This window comes from Chelonia mydas, chromosome 8 (assembly GCF_015237465.2).
Source record: "Chelonia mydas isolate rCheMyd1 chromosome 8, rCheMyd1.pri.v2, whole genome shotgun sequence".
Lineage (NCBI taxonomy): Eukaryota > Metazoa > Chordata > Testudines > Cheloniidae > Chelonia > Chelonia mydas.
Genome location: NC_057854.1, coordinates 95,955,691 through 95,973,284, shown reverse-complemented (window position 1 = coordinate 95,973,284; position 17,594 = coordinate 95,955,691). Strand labels below are relative to the sequence as shown.

Genomic DNA, 17,594 nt, shown 5'->3' with positions numbered 1-17,594 from the left:
TTATTACAGGTTGGAGCCTCTGGTGACTCAGAAAAATTTGAAAAATATATTCTGTGAAGATACAAGTCTGCTGATGTCATAGATTTTTCTGTTTTTACATTTTTTATTGTAATATATTTTACATAGGAAAAATACCTTATTTCTCACCAGGCACTGTACAGCTTTGTGATACCATGTATAGCTGCTGTGGAAATGATTAGGATGTGTCTTATTTAACTAATTCCATTTAATGAAGAATGTTCATGGGAGCTGATGAACTCAAACAGTAAAGATCCTGTTCTCATGTAAATAATCTTTAATAAAAGGCATATGTTTACCATGTCCCCTAGAAAATGGTAGAGCAGAGGAATTGTTTTAAACAGTATTTGTCAAAGGCTCTAGAAGATTAGACCTTTAAAAATTCATCACATGCTACTGATTTGACAGGCGTAGGTAAGTGCACCTTCTGATCAAGAAATGTGATTTATGCAAGCATGTAGTTAGATTTTAAAATACCTTGATCAGGGTAGAAAATCTCTCTGAACAGCTGTTAAAACGTGCAATGGCAATTTTTCAAAATCTCCCCATTTAACTCTCCATAAATAGCACTAATGTTGACATGGCATATGCTAATCTGAATCTGGAGTGATTTTTTTTACAGCTAAACTATAAACCCTGAAGAGCTGAGATTTCAGTGGAAAGCCTGGTGTATTCTCTATAGCTGGTCAAATGTAGTTTATAGAAGTGAGAAGCTAAGCATCTGATTCAGCAAAAGTGTGTACAGATTCTTCATTGAGGGCTTGTTTACATGAGAAACTTGAACTCATTTAACTAAAGTTGTGGTTTTTAAACCATCTTAAACTCAAGTAAAAAGCTGTGTGGATACTCTTAAACTAAATCAAAATGTCAGTTAATCAGTTTAACATAAACCAAAGTAAGCCACTCCTAAATTGAAATCAGAGTTCACCTGCTGCTGAGTTCTCTTCTAGATAACCATTTTAAGTAGTGTGGTTTAATTTAAAAGTTTTAGTCTGGACACAAAACATGGTTTTCAGTCTAAAAACCTTGAAAAAATGGCAGATTTTAAGAAAATATTGAAAATTTTTTTTTGCAGCTCGAGATGCTGATGAGAGAGAGAAGTGGATTCATGCTTTAGAGGAAACAATTCTCCGTCATACTCTTCAGCTTCAGGTAAGTTAACCTTTACTCTTGATCCTGAAGCTCCTTTATTTTCAGAGTACCTAAATAAACTTACTGACCCAACTTCTGATATCAAATATTCCAGTGTAGCTTGTAAACAGCTGATTATCTGATGGTACAAGATATAGTACATAGTGATATATCTGCCCTGGTACCTGAGGTTACTGTTTGTATCCAGCTAAATTTAGGCAAGGTCTCCTGACTTGTTAGATTGTATCTTGAGTAGTTTATTGTATTAGTATGATTTGTTGTTTATCTTCTGCTGAAATAATAATTTTCTCTTGGCTTTGAAAGAGATAGGCTGGCTTTAAAATGAAGGTATTAGACTGGGTCTTGGGGAAATCTAGGCTCAATTCCTGGCTTTCTCACAGTCGTCCTGTGTGCCACACTTAAGCACGCTGTTTAATCTTTGCCTGAATTCTTTATCTGTACAATGGGGCTAATGCTTCATTTCTTTCACTTTTTTGTGTCTACTAAGATTGTAAGTTCTTAGGGCAGGGACTTTCTCTCACTATATTTGTACTGTGCCTAGCTCAATGGCACCCAGGTCCCTTATTAGGCCTCCTAAAGTACATATAAAACTTAATACAAATAATAAATATTTTAAAATAGGTTTAGACTGGCCCCCCTCAATGCATATACATCAGTGATTAGAGTGCTATTGTGTTAGGTACTAAGGATTTACTTAAAAACCTTAATCTCAAGGGAGGAGGAGAAAATATTAAGATGACAGTGATTTGGTGAGGTGTGAGAAAGGGAAGGTGCTATGCAGAAATAGATACAGTCTCTATCTGTAAGTGTTTATAGTCCAAGAAAATTAGAGAAGTGGGTGGCAGGGCAATGAAACACGAACAATATATTCAATCTCTATCAAAAGATAGGTTTTAGCGTAGCAGCCATGTTAATCTGTATCCGCAAAAAGAAAAGGAGGACTTGTGGCACCTTAAAGACTAACAAATTTATTTGAGCATAAGCTTTTGTGAGCTACAGCTCACTTCATTGGATGCATTCAGTGGAAAATACAGTGGGAAGATTTATATACACAGAGAACATGAAACAATGGGTGTTACCATAGATTTTTTTTTTCTCCCCCGTTACCAAATTTAGCCATCGTTTTGTTGGCAGACTTCTTGTAAGCGTCAGAAGTAGTGGATATTGAGATCTGACTCTGATTAAACTACACTCCTGTTCAAAGTGCCCTTCAAATTAAAATTATATAGATAAGTAAAAAGAAAAGGAGTACTAGTGGCAGCTTAGAGACTAATCAATTTATTTGAGCATAAGCTTTTGTAAGAAAATGATAAATCATTATATTAAACATTAGTTAGTGATAAATCATTATATTAAACATTTTAACAAGGAAGATGTGTGTATATAATATTTATTTGACTGTCAGGAAATAAGGTGCAATGTAATATTTCCCCTCTTTCCCACCCCAGTGCAAGTATTGAAAGTGATACCTGTTTGGACCTGTGGTCTGTTTTCAGCAGTCATCTTCTCAAAAAGCTTCTTTCCAATTTTAAAATGCCATAAAACATTGTTAAAGACTGCCCAGCGTAACATCAATTTAGACTTCTTGATCAAAGAACTTCAGTGTTGTCAGCTCCATCTTTTAGCTTGAGTTGTTGAGCAGATATCAAGGTGATATGGAAATAATGTATACACCTTGCCTTTTTAATCTTTTTCTCTTCAGATATAATCTTTTTTCCTTTGAGTCTGGGAGAACTTGTTCCTTGCCAGTGTATTGGAAGTAGTTCTCTAAACTACCCTCAAACATCTTGGTATTGGCACAGGTAACAGCTGTGGGATTGCATATGAATCCTGTAGGATTGAATCCTTAGATTTCAAATACTGATTACAGCTGAGACTTTCATTGGAGTCTAATGGAGTTAGGCAAATTCATTGGGAGTTGAGATGTGTCTAATTCCCTTTGACTTCACTGAAAAGCCCATCTTAAATATTTTTGCTACCATACTACCTCTGAGTCTAACCTTTAAGAAGTTAGCATTTTATTTCAACTGAAAACCACAATGAGGGCTGCTGCTTTAAAAGGACTACTAGTTTTGACTGGTACCTGTATAAGTCAGTGAAGAAGAGATTTTCTAAAGCTTTTGTTTAGACTAGGATTTAAAGGTTTGTTAGATCATATTAGCAAGCTTGTTCTAAGGAACACCTCCTAAAACTGGTCAAGACAAGGCATGCTGTATTTTATCAAGCACTTCAACTGCACCAGTTTAGCATTTGCTAAAGTAAAGTTGGCCTTTTCTTGACCAGAATTTCAAGCGGTGTGTTTAAATTTGATCAAAGTAGCTACCAGATCTAACAAACCTTTATATTTTAATCTAGCCAAAGCTCATATTTGTTATTGTGGCAAAGCCCTGAGGTATCGCTAGTGAGTTGGGGGCTGTCCATACATTCTATAACACATTTTGGGATGATTTTTCAAGACCTACCTACTCCCTTGCTTATGTTACGTGCACAATTCAGGGTCTCTCTCCTCCCCCCACCCCCCATTTACCTCATGTATGGACAGTTATATAGTCGTTTTCTTAAGAATTTGGGGGATGTGTGGGGGGCTCTCTTGGTTTCTGAGCCGTGGTTGCCCCTGAGCATTCCGATGCCGCCGCCCCCATTGGCGAGGACAGGGAGCGGGGACAGCAGCCGCAATCTGAACGGGAAACAGCCGGAGAGCCGGTAGCTAAGCAGCAGGCCGGGGGCGAGAGGAGGCCTCGGCCGCGTGGGCCCGTTGTGGGCAGACCAGGCCGGACTCCTGTCGGCACGGTGCGCGGCAAGCCAGGGCTGCAGTGGAAGGCCACGCAGATGGCCCTTCTCGCTGTTACCCGGGCGTCACGGGTCGCGCGTGCGGCTTTACAGCCAAAGCGAGCCCCGCCCGCCCCACGATGCGCTGGAGTCAGGCCGCCCTTGTGTCACCGCGTCACGGGGCTTCGCAGAACAGAGGGGGCGGCGCGGGGCGGATTGCACTCGCTCAGGCAGCGGCTCGCGCAGCCCAGTCACTGGCCGCCGCCGGGGAACACGCGCCTGACCTCCGCCTTGAGCCTTCTCAGCCGCAGCCCCCGCGGATTCAGTCCGACTTGGCCGCCGGCCGCTGCCCGCACAATCGCAGCGGGAGCCTGGAGGGAGCCGGATGTCACCTCACCTCTTGGGGGAGGGGCTCCGCGGGGAGGGGGTGAGCGGCCATCTCCGCCCTCCTCCCCCCCCCAACCGCCGCTCCCTCGGGGGTGGGGGAAGGCGTCTGACCCACAGCCAATCGGGAGCTGGCGTGGTTCTGAGGAGAACGCCGAGCAGCGGGTCGCGGCGCCCGGGTCCTGGGGGGGCTGCTCCCCATCCGGCTCCCAGCGGCAGGCGGCGCTGCCGGGGGCCCAGCCGAAAAGCGACCTCCCCTGCCCGCGGGGAGAATGGCTGGTGTGAGTACGGGGGGGGGCGGGGTATCCGCGGGGCGCGACTCCGCACCTCGTCCCTCCTGCCCCCGCCGCAGAGTCTGCAGGTGCCGGGGCTCCTAGGTCCCGCTCGCCGGCGCGCAGCTCCTCCCCCTGCCCGCGTCTCGGCGGCCCGCTCTGCTCGCGGAGACCCGCCGGGACGGGCTGGCGCTGCTCGTGTCGCCAGTCCACGCGCGCGGCCCGCGAGTGGCGGTGATTCGCCTGCTGGCAGCGCGCAGGCTTCCGCCAGCTCAGCCCGGGCGCTCACAACAAGCGGCGAGCGCTGCTGGCCCCGCACGGAGGGGGCGTAAAAACCGGGCTCCAGCGTTTCCTTCGCTCGAGGAGTTCGCAGGACCTCCTGGGAAAATGACTTTCTTTTGCTGCTCGAACAATACCGGGCTGCTTTTGCGGCGATTCTGTATTTTAGGGGGCATTCTGTGAACTTAAAGGGTGTATGTTGTAGCAAACGTTTGCTTACAAGTAATGTCTTCGCTTAGTGAGCATCTAAAACTCTTTCACTATTTAATACGGTTGGATTTTCATTTTGCATTTCTTTCAGTTTGGACGATGGAAAATTAGGTTTCTCCTCTTTTACACTTTCAACTTACGCTTTCAAACGCTTGCAGAAGAGGGTTTATTTGCTGTAGAAGTATTTTAGTTGAAATTACAATCAAAAGTGGAACTACTTTAGATTTTTTTATAAAAGATTTATTTTTACGAATGGGTTCCCCCCCCCCCCACAGTGTTCCTTTAAGTCTACAAGACACTTCCTGTTCTAATCCTTTCTAAATCCAATTTTTAATTTACTTGCCTTAAAAAACAAACAAAAACTCCTACTTACTTTTGACCTAGGATTCTTCAAGTTTGCCAGGCCAGAAGTGAACTTCGTGTGCAACGTTTGAAGAAAATCAGTCACTGTTATAGAGATCTGAAGAGTTAACAGTAAAAGCTAGGTGTGAAATGTCTTTTCGTGGCACAAACCTGCAAAAGGAAACAAGCATAAGAGGATGGAAGAGACCAGGAAGTGTGTCCGAGTGCTTGTCTATACTTAAAATGCAACAGTGGTACAGCTGTGCCACTTCAGTGTAGACCAGTGATTCTCAAACTTTTGTACTGGCGACTCCTTTCACATAGCAAGCCTCTGAGTACAACCCTCCCTCTTATAAATTAAAAACACTTTTTAATATATTTAACACCGGGATTTGGGGTGGAGGCTGACAGCTTGCAACCCCCCCCATATAATAACCTCCCAACCTCTTGACTGGTCCTAACCCATGGTTTGAGAACTCTGGTGTAGACACTAGCTGTGTGAATGGGAGGGGTTCTCTCATCAACATAGATAATCCACCTCCAAGAGGCTATAGCTAGGTTGATGGAAGAGTTCTTCCGTCTACATGGGGATTTAGGTTGACATCATTACACTGCGGTACTGAATGTGTGAATTTTTCACATCCCTGAGTGACGTAGTTTTTCCAGCATAATTTGCTAGTGTAAAACTGGCCTGAACATTATCTACTGTTGTTTTTTAGTCTTGTTAGTTTAATTTTTTTTCACCTTCCCTTGCACAATATGTTACTTGGGCACAAATTATGGTAAAAATTTTTCTGTAAACTTTATGAAAAAAACATTTATATAAAAAATGTTGTAAGCTCCTCCCTTCTGTTTTTTTCCAGCAAGGTATTACTAGTTGTCTGACACTACAGGATGGAATTTGTTTATTCTGTTTGTGGCTCAATTCTTCCCTAGTTCAGGCTCTCTGTTTACCCTTTTAGTGGACCATAGCCAAATCTTGTCATTGTATATCCTCTGATTTTCCTCTTTTTAAAATTAGTCCTAAAATCTATAAATTTTAAAACTGAAGTCCATTCTCCTTGCCAGTCCTTTGCAGCGTTACACCTCTGTTTTTTTTATAATGTTACAGGAATGTGTTTAGTATTTGACTAGCTTTTTCTTACAGAGCTTTCTTGTATTGATGTTAAGTATTTTACTGCTGGGTTTTAGTTCTGTCCCACACTGAATGCCTGTCCACAGGCGTTGCCAAATTTAATTTATATTTTTTATCATTTTGACTGATATTGATATTTTTAAGCATTTAAAAATATTTAAATTTTCACAATTGTGGGAAACTGGAGGGATTCGCACAATAATTAATGACAGATGTTGAGATTCAGAAAGTTAAAGCTTTCTAATCATTAAAACATTGTCAACATCAAATGTCTAAATATACAAAGTAAATATTGTTAAATCAGACTTAGTTCTCAAGCAGCATTTTTGTTTCTTTGCCTCTTTGTAAATTTTTATTATTATTATTAATGGAAATATTTGTCATTGGTTTGTGTGTCTATGGTGAAATTGATATTTAGTGATAAAAATCTAATCTTTCCAAGCCCACTTATTCATAGTTCAGATGCCCTTTACCGAGAGTATGGACCATAATCTTTAGAGGAAGTTCAGAGCTGAACTCAGCAGTGACCTGTTCCTCCTCTCATAAGGACTTGACAGCTGCGGGCTCCCTAGAACTTCCTGTCTCCATAGCAGCAGCTCAGAGTTCTCCTGAGTACCCTGCCGTTTTTCTAAAGCTCTTTGGGACCATAGTTCACTTTTTTCCCCTTTAGCCTCTTACTCCTTCCCAGTACTTTGTTGCTGGCCAGAGTGGTATGCCCTCAGCTGTGTGGAGTCCCTATCACTACTTCTTCCCCTGTTATGCAGAGAATGAATGGACAAGAAACAAACAACAGGTGCTTGATGTTGAAAAGTAGACCTGTTCCTTAGTCATCAGGCAAGGACTGGTGTGATCAAATAACTGGCAAGGCCCATCGAAGGACCAAATAGTCTTGCTTCTTATCCCCAGAGCAGAGACCTGCAGCGAATGGGAAAGGTGTCAGGGCCTAAAAGAAAAAAGGCTGTTTAGTTTCCCTCTGCGTCAGGTGAGAAGGAGAAATTGCAGCATGGTTGGGCTATGAGGAAGATAAGGCACAGGAAGAGAGTAAGAAACTTGTTTCTGGCATGTTGTAGACATGAGTGGTCGGAAGTCACCAACCCAGCAGAATTCCACAGGAGATGTTTGGTTCATAAATGCTTCAGTGGAACAATCAATCAGGAATTCTCCCTTGCTTAGAAACCAGGCATGTGGCTTCCTTACTCTCTTAAGGAAGCAGAGGTGTGGACCATGAGAATACAAAGTATCAGACTAATGATAATAAAAAAAAGTCACACTGAAACTGTCCAAACAAACATCAGAGGGTTGTTCTTTTATTTTTCCCCAGGCTGGGGACATGGAAATAGGTGGAATAAACTTAAGTATTCTGGAAGGCCGAATGGAAGCCCACATCCAATCATTGTCTTCTCCCTCAGGCAGGTGCCAATTCCTATTGTCTTACCACCTTCTTCCCTTAAGATGACTGGATGTTTTTCAGTCAGAGGAAGGGGAGAGTGACTAATACAATTCTTTCTTCTGCCAAATTTTGTTCCATCTAGACTTATATGGTCATTCTGGCCCTAAGCCTCAGATGGAGTGAGAGGAAGCACAACACAGTGCTCACATATTCTCACCCCACCCAGTACTGCACAAGAGCCATGATCAATGTTCTCTCTAATTTTTCCCGTCTGTGTGCTGAATGAATTTTGTTGTGTACCTGTGTGATGGGGGTGGGGCTGAGGGTTTTCGAAGTGTGGGAGGGGGCTCAGGGCTGGGGCAGAGGGTTGGGGTGCAGGGGTGAGGGCTCTGGGGTGGGGCCGGGGATGAAGGGTTCAGGGTGTCGGAGGGGGCAGAGGGTTGGGGTATGGGGGGTGAGGGCTCTGGCTGGGGGTGAGGCTCTGGGGTGGGGCCGGGGATGAGGGTTTGGGGTCCAGGCGGCCCCAGGTCTGCGGCGGGGAGAGAGGACCCCCCCATCCTTCTCTCCGTGCAGCAGCTCTGGGGGCCAGGGGAGAGGCGCCCTGCCCCCCAAGCTCCCCCATTCCCCCCCCCCCCCCCCGCCTTACCCGACTCATCTTCCAGGCCCACCTGGACCCACACACTGAGTGCAGTGTGCATGCCTGTGTAGCTCTGCTAATTAAGTGTGCAGCCCTTGGTGGCCTCCTGCACAGGCATGCACCTTAAAGGGAACATAGGCCATGATATGGATGGTGGGGCAGATCCCCATCCTCATCAGGAAAGAGTTAAAGAGCTCTTCTGGGCAAAGTCAGCCTTAACCCCCCATGCACATGTAAGGCTTGTGAAGCCTGGAGAGGGGTTGGTCCTTAAAGGGAAGGATCCCTGCTCAGTGCAGGATAGCACTCTGCAGGAGCAGGACTGCATGCCAGAGCTCCTCAGCCCATGGAAGTAGGGGTAGCTGACTGGGGGAATGGCTAGAGAACTTTGACTGCTGAGGCCCTCTTAGAAAGGAGGAGGGCTGGTAATTCTCTTCTTATTTTTCCCCCTCTAACTTCCCAAAAGCCTAGGACTCTGCTTCTGTGGCCTGGGGAAGGATACTGACTTTGTTGTTTGGACTGCTTTAATCTTGTCCTGCACAAGAGGGTCGATACCTGGAATAGCACAGCTGGAGAGCTGTTTCCCAGTTGCTGAGACAGGAGCGGCACACACCCTCTCGCCAAGGGGTGCTAGAGAGCGATAGCCTACTGTAAAATGTCACTGAGTGCATTCATTGAAAGGTCCTTCAAAAAGAGTACAATAAGCAGTGCTCCAGCTGAATAAGCAATGCTCTAAATTCTATGAATATATAAGAGGGAGCCATCTTTCATGCTATCCAAAGTGGATGTGGCACTGGCAACCCACATCAAAGACACTTATTCCTGAAGAAGGGGCTTCTTTCTCGAAGGTGCCACAGATTGCAAAGTAGGGACTGCCCTTGGAAGAAAGTACAAAGCCAGTTCAGTAACGTTCCAGGCCTCCTCAGCATCTACTTAATTCTTCAGGGCAGTCATTGTATGGACAGAGGAACTAAGATGACTGACAATTTTCTTGTCTTTGGGGAATAGTCGAATTGACAAAACATTGATGTCCATTTCCTTCATAGCAATGCATTGATAGTTGCCATCAGAGAGCTTCCTGGGTGATGAAAGCAAACACAGTATCTGGGAAGAACCTGTAACCTATGTATTTGGTCTGGAGATTCCAAGGCTATGCAGCACCTAGCTTCATTTAAAGCTAGCAGGTTGTGTTTGAAGAGTTGGAGCAGGGTGGATTGATTTAAATCACTAGTCAGGAAGACTCAGTTTAATCACAGTTTTCTGCATAAAAGTGCATTCTTGTTGGTGGTTATAACATTAATACATATTCCTCATAACTCAGAGATAGATGTAGGTTTCATTTTTAGAAGGTACTACATTTTTAAACAGTGATTTATTTTGAAAACTTTTCAGATTAGTTTTACAGGTATATCAGAAAATGAATGATTGTTTGGTTATTTCATTTACCAAAGGTAATGGAAGCAGATATTTATGAAGTCATTTGGAGGTGAACTATCTCCAATTCAACAGGTTAATTATTAATATTTGGAGGATTTTCTTGCCATGCTATATTAGGAGGAGAACATCACCAGACAGACATTTAAATTGTTTTATTTAACTAAAACAACAACATTAAGTATTCTGGATTTTTTTCTTCAACAGCAAACATGTAATATTTTAACAAAAAAGCATGTGTCCCTTGCTTCTCACATTTATCTCCAGACTACTTCTCCTTGTCCAGATCTATTCCACCCCCACCAATCTTCTATTCATTGGACTTTTTGAAACTTTACATTTTAGAGAGAGGTAAGGGATTGATTCTGTGTACACAAATTTGCAGAGGGACAATAGAGTTGAGGTCTGTTATTTCTCACCTCTATATATTTATTTATTTAAAAACATTTTTGCTGTTAACAAGCATGTTACATCTGGAGACACAAATCCACAGTTTGAGAACGGCAAAACTAAGCAACTCTGATGGTATCTTCTAGACTGAGCACTGAATCCCATTGGGTAGACAGAAAGATTAACCTAAATAATCTATACAGAAGCGTGTGGAACCCCATAAGAGCATATCTGGCTTTAAGATTAAACTCGATACGTTTATGAAGGAGATGATATGATGGGATAATATGAGTTTGGCAATTAATTGATCTTTAAATATTCATGGTAAATAGGCCCAATAACCTATGATGGGATGTAAGATGGGGTGGGATCCGAGTTACTACAGAGAATTCTTTCCTGGGTATCTGGCTGGTGAATCTTGCCCATATGCTCAGGGTTTAGCTGATTGCCATATTTGGGGTCGGGAAGGAATTTTCCTCCAGAGCAGATTGGAAGAGGCCCTGGAGGTTTTTCGCCTTCCTCTGTAGCATGGGGCACGGGTCACTTGCTGGAGGATTCTCTGCTCCTTGACGTCTTTAAACCACAATTTGAGGACTTCAGTAGCTCAGACATAGGTGAGAGGTTTTTCGCAGGAGTGGTGGGTGAAATTCTGTGGCCTGCATTGTGCAGGAGGTCAGACTAGATGATCATAATGGTCCCTTCTGACCTAAATATCTATGAATATAAGTGATCTATGCCCTGTCACCCAATTCCAGTTTCTGGCAAACGGAGGCTAAGGGCACCATTCCTGGCTAATAGCCTTTGATGGACCTATCTTCCATGAATCTATCTAGCCTCCTTTTGAACCCCGTTATAGTATTGGCTTTCACAACACCCTCTGGCAAGGAGTTCCAGAGGTTGACGGTGCATTGTGTGAAAAAATGCTTGCTTGCTTAAATCTGCTACCTATTAATTTCATTTGGTGGCCCCTTGTTCTGGTATTATGAGAAGGAGTAAATAACACTTCCTTATTTACTTTCTCTATACCACTCATGATTTTATAGACTATATAATAAGATTGGGTCCCTAATCTGAACTATTGGAACTCATTTACAAATTTTTCTTAAAATTACATGAATATATTGTCTCATACTATAGAATTAGAATTTATAATCCCTATTCCATAATGAGATATCTTTGAGCTATAATGTATCTTTAGATAGGTTTTTTTCCTCAGAAAGCATTTTATTGAAAAAAATGATTTAAATAAAAAAAATCCAATTATTTTTATTTTTACTTTTTTTTTTTTTTTTTAAATCATTGATTTTAAGCCACCCTGGGTTGGAGAAAGATAGTGGCAGACACCAAAAAATGAGAAGCCAAACATGCCCTTTAGATGCTAAAAGGGGTTTCTGGCATAGTTAGGAACTACTGTAATAAAAATTACTATTAGAACAAGAGGCTCCTTATGCCAGTGCTAGTTGAAAAGGTTCTCCAGAAGAGACTTCAGAGCTACATGAGCAAAAGCTAAGGAGGATACAGTAGAGGAGAGAAAGCATTCTTTGATTTGGCTGGAAAAAAACCCTAGATTCATTTTGGACTTCACTGTTGAGAGGGGAGCTAAGTACAAGATGGAGTATTCCAGTTGAAGTGAGAAGGATCAAAACAAATTAAACACAAATCATCAGGTAAACACTATTGAGTTGTATCTTGTGAGTTCTGGAGATAGATCTATGTGCCTCTCCAGCAAATAGTGAAATAAGAAAATTCCATTCCAGGAAATCGGACATCAGTCACCCAGACGCAGGATTGACCCTGTGTGTATGTAGCCTACTGTTGCCAAGAGTGTTACAGCAGATGAGCCATTGGGAGCTAGCAGTGGTTACTGTCATGCTGGCCGAAAAGGACACGACACAGTTTTTGGAAATAATGCAAATGAACACAGGGCCCAGTAAAACTATCTCAGTCAGATGCCCTTACATAAACAGGGAACTAGCTCAGGTTGCAAAGTTGGATTCGTTTTTTTCCCCGGTGTGGAGAAGACGCGTGTGTGTGTGTGTATATATACACACACACCTACCTACCTACCTACCTACACACACATTATATAATGTCAGGTTTCAGAGTAGCAGCCGTGTTAGTCTGTATCTGCAAAAAGAAAAGAAGTACTTGTGGCACTTTAGAGACTAACACATTTATTTGAGCAGAAGCTTTTGTGAGCTACAGCTCACTTGCACCTTATAAAGTGAGCTGTAGCTCACGAAAGCTTATGCTCAAATAAATTTGTTAGTCTCGAAGGTGCCACAAGTACTCCTTTTTATTATATAATGTGTTTCTTTAATTGTAGGACTGGAAGGGACCTTGAGAGGTCTTCTAGTCCAGTCCCCTGCGCTCAAGGCAGGACTAAGTATTATATATAGACCATCCCTGACAGGTGATTGTCCAACCTGCTCTTAAAAACTTGACGGAGATTCCATAACCTCCCTAGGCAGTTTATCGCAGTATTTAACTACACTTACAGTTAGGAAGTTTTTCCTAATGTCCAGTCTAAACCTTCCTTGCTGCAATTTAAGCCATTGCTTCTTGTCCTATCCTCAGAGGTTAACGAGAACAATTTTTCTCCCTCCTTGTATAACCTTTTGTGTACTTACAATTGTTATGTCCCCCCTCAGTCTTCTTTTCTGCAGACTAAACAAACTCAATTTTTCCAGGCTTTCCTCAAAGGTCATATTTTCTAGACCTTTAATAATTTTTGTTCTCCTCCGGACTTTCTCCAGTTTGTCCACATCTTTCCTGAAATGTGGCACAATTGACTTTTCTAATACTGTTACAACTCTGCCTTCTGTTTGAAGAAGAAAAAATAAAACACCGTAAAAGCTACAGTTCTTCTTTGTAAAGATGGTGTTTATACTTTAAAATAACTTTCCATTTTATTCCCATGCTTTCTTTTCCATTAACTCTTAATTTTGTAGTGCACAACTAACTTTAAACAAAATAATTTAAAATCATATGTACAGTAGAACCTTAGTTACAAACACCAGAGTTGTGAACTGACCAGTCAACCGCACACCTCATTTGGAACTGGAATTACACAATCAGGCAACAGCAGAGTAAAAAGAAAAACATTAAAAAACCAAATACAGTACGGTACTGTGTTAAATGTAAACTACTGAAAAAAAAAAAGCAGCATTTTTCTTCGGCATAGTAAAGTTTCAAAGCTGCATTAAGTCAATGTTCAGTTGTAAACCTTTGAAAGAACAGCCGTAATGTTTTGTTCAGAGTTGCAAACAACCTCTGTTCCCGAGGTGTTCATAACTCTGAAGTTATACTGTATTACATTCTTGTGAAGTTCCTTTCCAACATCTTGTTGGAATATTTCTGTGATAGTTTCAACAATGTTTGAGAAAGTGGTACTAAAAACTCATACACCCTTCAGCACTTCTTCCACCCCACAAATATATACAGCGGATGCATGTTTCCATATTGCTATCATAGAGGGGCTTGGCAGGATTTGATTTTAATCTGTAACTGTTGGTAAATGTTGATTTCAGATGACACTAAAATGCACATGTTTAGAATTATTAATAATGTTTGAAATATTAATATGGGAAACCACCAAACATGAAGTTGACTGTAAATTGCTTTATTAAATTCAAAGGCTTTATACAATTATTCTAAACATACCTAAATAATAAGTAATTTACTACATCCAAACAGTAACAAAACATTTATAAGCATTTGATTGAGGTACTTACAAATGGGCTAAACTTAGGGGGTGTTTAGACCCATATTGGTTGGCTTCAGTGTGGTCAGGCAGGTGTTAGCAATGAACCCTTTAAGACAGCGGTTCTCAGACTGTGGGTTGGGACCGCATTTTAATGGGGTTGCCAGGGCTGGCTTAGACTTGCTGGGGCCCAGGGCCAAAGCCCAAGCCCGAGGGCTTCAGCCCTGGGCAGTGGGGCTAGGGTTGCCTGAGACTGAAGCCCTTTGGCTTTGGCCCCCTGGCCTGGGGCAGTCGGGCTTTGGCTTCACCCCCCACCCCCAGGGTGGTGGGCCCAGGCTTTGGTCCCCGCTCCGGGGTACTGTAGTAATTTCTGTAGTCAGAAGGGGGGCGTGGTGCAGTGAAGTTTGAGAACCCCTGTAAGAGTTTACTTTTTTTATACCTTTCAACAAAAAAAGTCATTGCGAAGTACTGACTTCATTTTGAGACCCTTATTTCCAGTCTTAATCCAGATAAGATTTACGATCTCCTTTTTTCCCCAAGGCCTTTCCTCCCCTTCTTCTTTCTGTCCAACAGTTTTTTATTGCACATGGATTCATATGGACTTTTAACAGTGGTGTGAGGGTTGGGAAGGGCCATGTTGGTTCATTTTAAGGCAGATTCTCTGTCTTATTTAAGACAATCTGCAGTCACCCCTGTCGGTCAGGAGCCTTCTTTTTAAAAACTTTCCCTTATTGCATTAGTTCTTTCAACCAAACATCCTCCCCACTTCATTCCTTCTGGCATTATAATTTATACTTTTCAAGGCCTTCTTTCTACTTTCTACTCAGGGCCTGTCTTTACAACACACACGCACACATTTCCTTAACAAAACTTAAGCTAAATCTAATTCTTTAATTTCATACATTCATAATTTCATGCTACACCATGGAGGGGAAAAGTCACTTAACAGTTGCAATGCACCTGCAGGGATTGGGTGTCACCAGCAGCACAAGGAGCTCTCTGCAGCCCTGCTATCACGGGAATGAGGGAGTAGGGCTGTGACAGTGGAGCTGTAGAGGGCTCTCTGCATGCCTGCTGGGCCAGTGACACCCAATGCCTGCAAGCACAAGGAATGGGGGAGGCTGCATCATTCTGGCCTGGCAAAGCACAGAGCCCCAGCCAAGGCTGCATGGAGGAGGATGAGCCCCTGCTTGTGGGGGAACCCACTCCTCTGCTGAACTGTTTCTGATGGCTCCCACGCTCCTGGCTGGTGAGTGAGTGGGGTGGGTAACACCCACTCCCTGCAGGCACTAGTTGTGAAGAAGGTTGCAGTCCTGGCAGGGCAGAGCAGAAGACCCCTGATCAGAACCATGAGAAGTAGTAGGAGGCCACCCTGCTATTGAACGTCTAAGCAGGTCTGCCTATTTGTGTGTAATTTTAAGTAATTTTTCTACCTTCCCAAATAATGTCAAATATAGTTTTAAAAGGTAAAAAATGCAACTTTTTCCATCTCTTGCAGTCTGTTTTTAGGTACATCACATGGTCACTTCTTCATAGATTCATAGGTTGTATGTCCGTAAGGGAACAGGGTGATCATCTACTCTGAACACTCCTCATAACACAGGCCATCGGACTTCTTGAATTAATTTCTGTTTTGAACTAGTGCAGGGGTTCTCAAACTTCATTGCAACACGACCCCTCTCTGACAACAACATTTACTATACAACCCCAGGAGGGTCGTATAGATATCTGAGCCCATCCAAGCTGTGCTGCACTGAGCGGCAGGGCTAAAGCCAAAGAGCTTCAGCCCTGGATGGGGGATCTGTAACCTGAGCTCTGCTGCCCAGGGCTGAAGCCCTCGGGTTTTGGCTTTAGTCCCGGGTGGTGGGGCGCCAGCCCTGGACCTCAGCAAATCTAACGCCAGTCCTAGCGACCCCATTAAAATGGGGTTGCAGCTCTGTTTGAGAACCATTGAACTAGTGCATATCTTTTAGAAAGAAATCCAATCTTAATTTAAAAATTTCCAGTGATGGAGAATCCACCGCAACACTTGGTAAATTGTTCCAATGGCTAATTACCATTACTTTAAATTTGCGCCAAATTTCCAGTTTGAATTTGTGTAGCATCAACTTCCAGCCACCGAATCTTGTGTTTTGGGGCAGGCAGAATGAGAAGCTCCGATTTCTACTTCAGTGGTCTCAAAGCAATTTTGGAGATCAAAAGTTACTAGAGAAGTAAGGAAAAGGATCTCATGTGTGATATATAAAAGTTCTAGGTTTCTTCTTTTTCAGGCATATTACTAGAAACTTTTGTATATGTTGATATATAGAAAAAGACTACACAAAGTATCAGTACAATGAATATTAGACTAGTTTAATTTCTTTCCATTCACCCTGTGAATGTTAGGAAACAAAACCGAAAGTTTGAGGAATAGTATTTTTTTAATGGAAGATTTCTACCTTTTAAAACTAATCTGTATATTGCAGTCCTATCATTTCCGCTATCTCCCCTTCTATGTCTGGCAAATACTGTACGTCGCTTCCTTAAACTGAATTTAAATTACAACATAATCAGTACTGGTTATTTGGGGGATGGGGAATGTATACACTTTTTTTAACATCTTGCTCAACTGATAAGGGTTTTAACTGAAAATCTGAATCCGCATATTTCTAAAGATCTAAAACATCTTGTTGAGCTCACTTTTTTATTAAAAGACTTCCATAATCTGAAAATGTATGTAAATGGGGAAACAAAACCAGCATCTTAAAAAAATCACATTGATGATGGTTGTAAAATCAGATGACAAAACATCTTTTTATATAGCATCTTGAAACCTCTGGTAATCGTACTGAACCTTTTTGAAACATTCCATTGATTTTCATTAATTTATTTCTTGTGAAACCTTATTTACACATAGAGAAAGAGAGAGACTTTCCTCTCCCCAGTTTATTCTCTGATAGCCAAATCAAGAAGCATTAAAATAATCCTGCCACTCAAGTCTGTCTTGTTTGTGTACTGTGCCCTGCAAATATGGCCTGACAACAACCAAACCTGAACCATTGAATTGTACTTGTAGTATCTTGTATAATAATCTTGCTGTGGAAATTACTGACCTTGAGTTTATAATTTTCTAAACATCTTTCACTCTTCCTTTAAAACAATCCCATCTAAATTAGCAGTATTTCATGAACAAAGCAGTAGGTTTGTTTGTCAGATTATCAGGCTGCATCTTAATTGCCCTGGAATAGACAAACCAAAAGCAGGTTGGTGAAATACTGCAGCTTTGTATGCATCTATTGGTCTCTCCAAACCAACTCCTAATTATGCTTAGAAATAAAACCCTCTCTCTTTGCTCGCTAGGTTCTATACTTGGTTTTATTATTTTTCCCCTGCTGGTGGTGAGTTGGTTTTTCTTATAAAATTATTTTTGTGAGTTTTACTGTATATTTAAACATTTTAAGAAATATTATATAACATATAAAAATAAATCATATATAAATAGG

The 17,594-nt window shown here is 42.1% G+C and overlaps 1 protein-coding gene across 15 annotated transcripts in view; it reads left to right on the top strand.

Moving 5' to 3' along the window:
• OSBPL9 (oxysterol binding protein like 9) overlaps window positions 1–17,594 on the top strand; it is a 137,002-nt gene that overhangs the window by 47,229 nt on the left and 72,179 nt on the right. For 11 of the 15 annotated variants that reach the window (XM_037906136.2, XM_037906137.2, XM_043520918.1 and 8 more), the window contains one exon: window positions 1,094–1,170. In XM_037906136.2, coding sequence (XP_037762064.1) covers window positions 1,094–1,170 — 77 coding nt within the window. Of the gene's footprint in view, window positions 1–1,093; window positions 1,171–2,130; window positions 4,605–17,594 lie in introns of those variants that run through there. The other 4 variants (XM_043520922.1, XM_037906144.2, XM_043520924.1 and 1 more) reach the window with 2 other exon arrangements.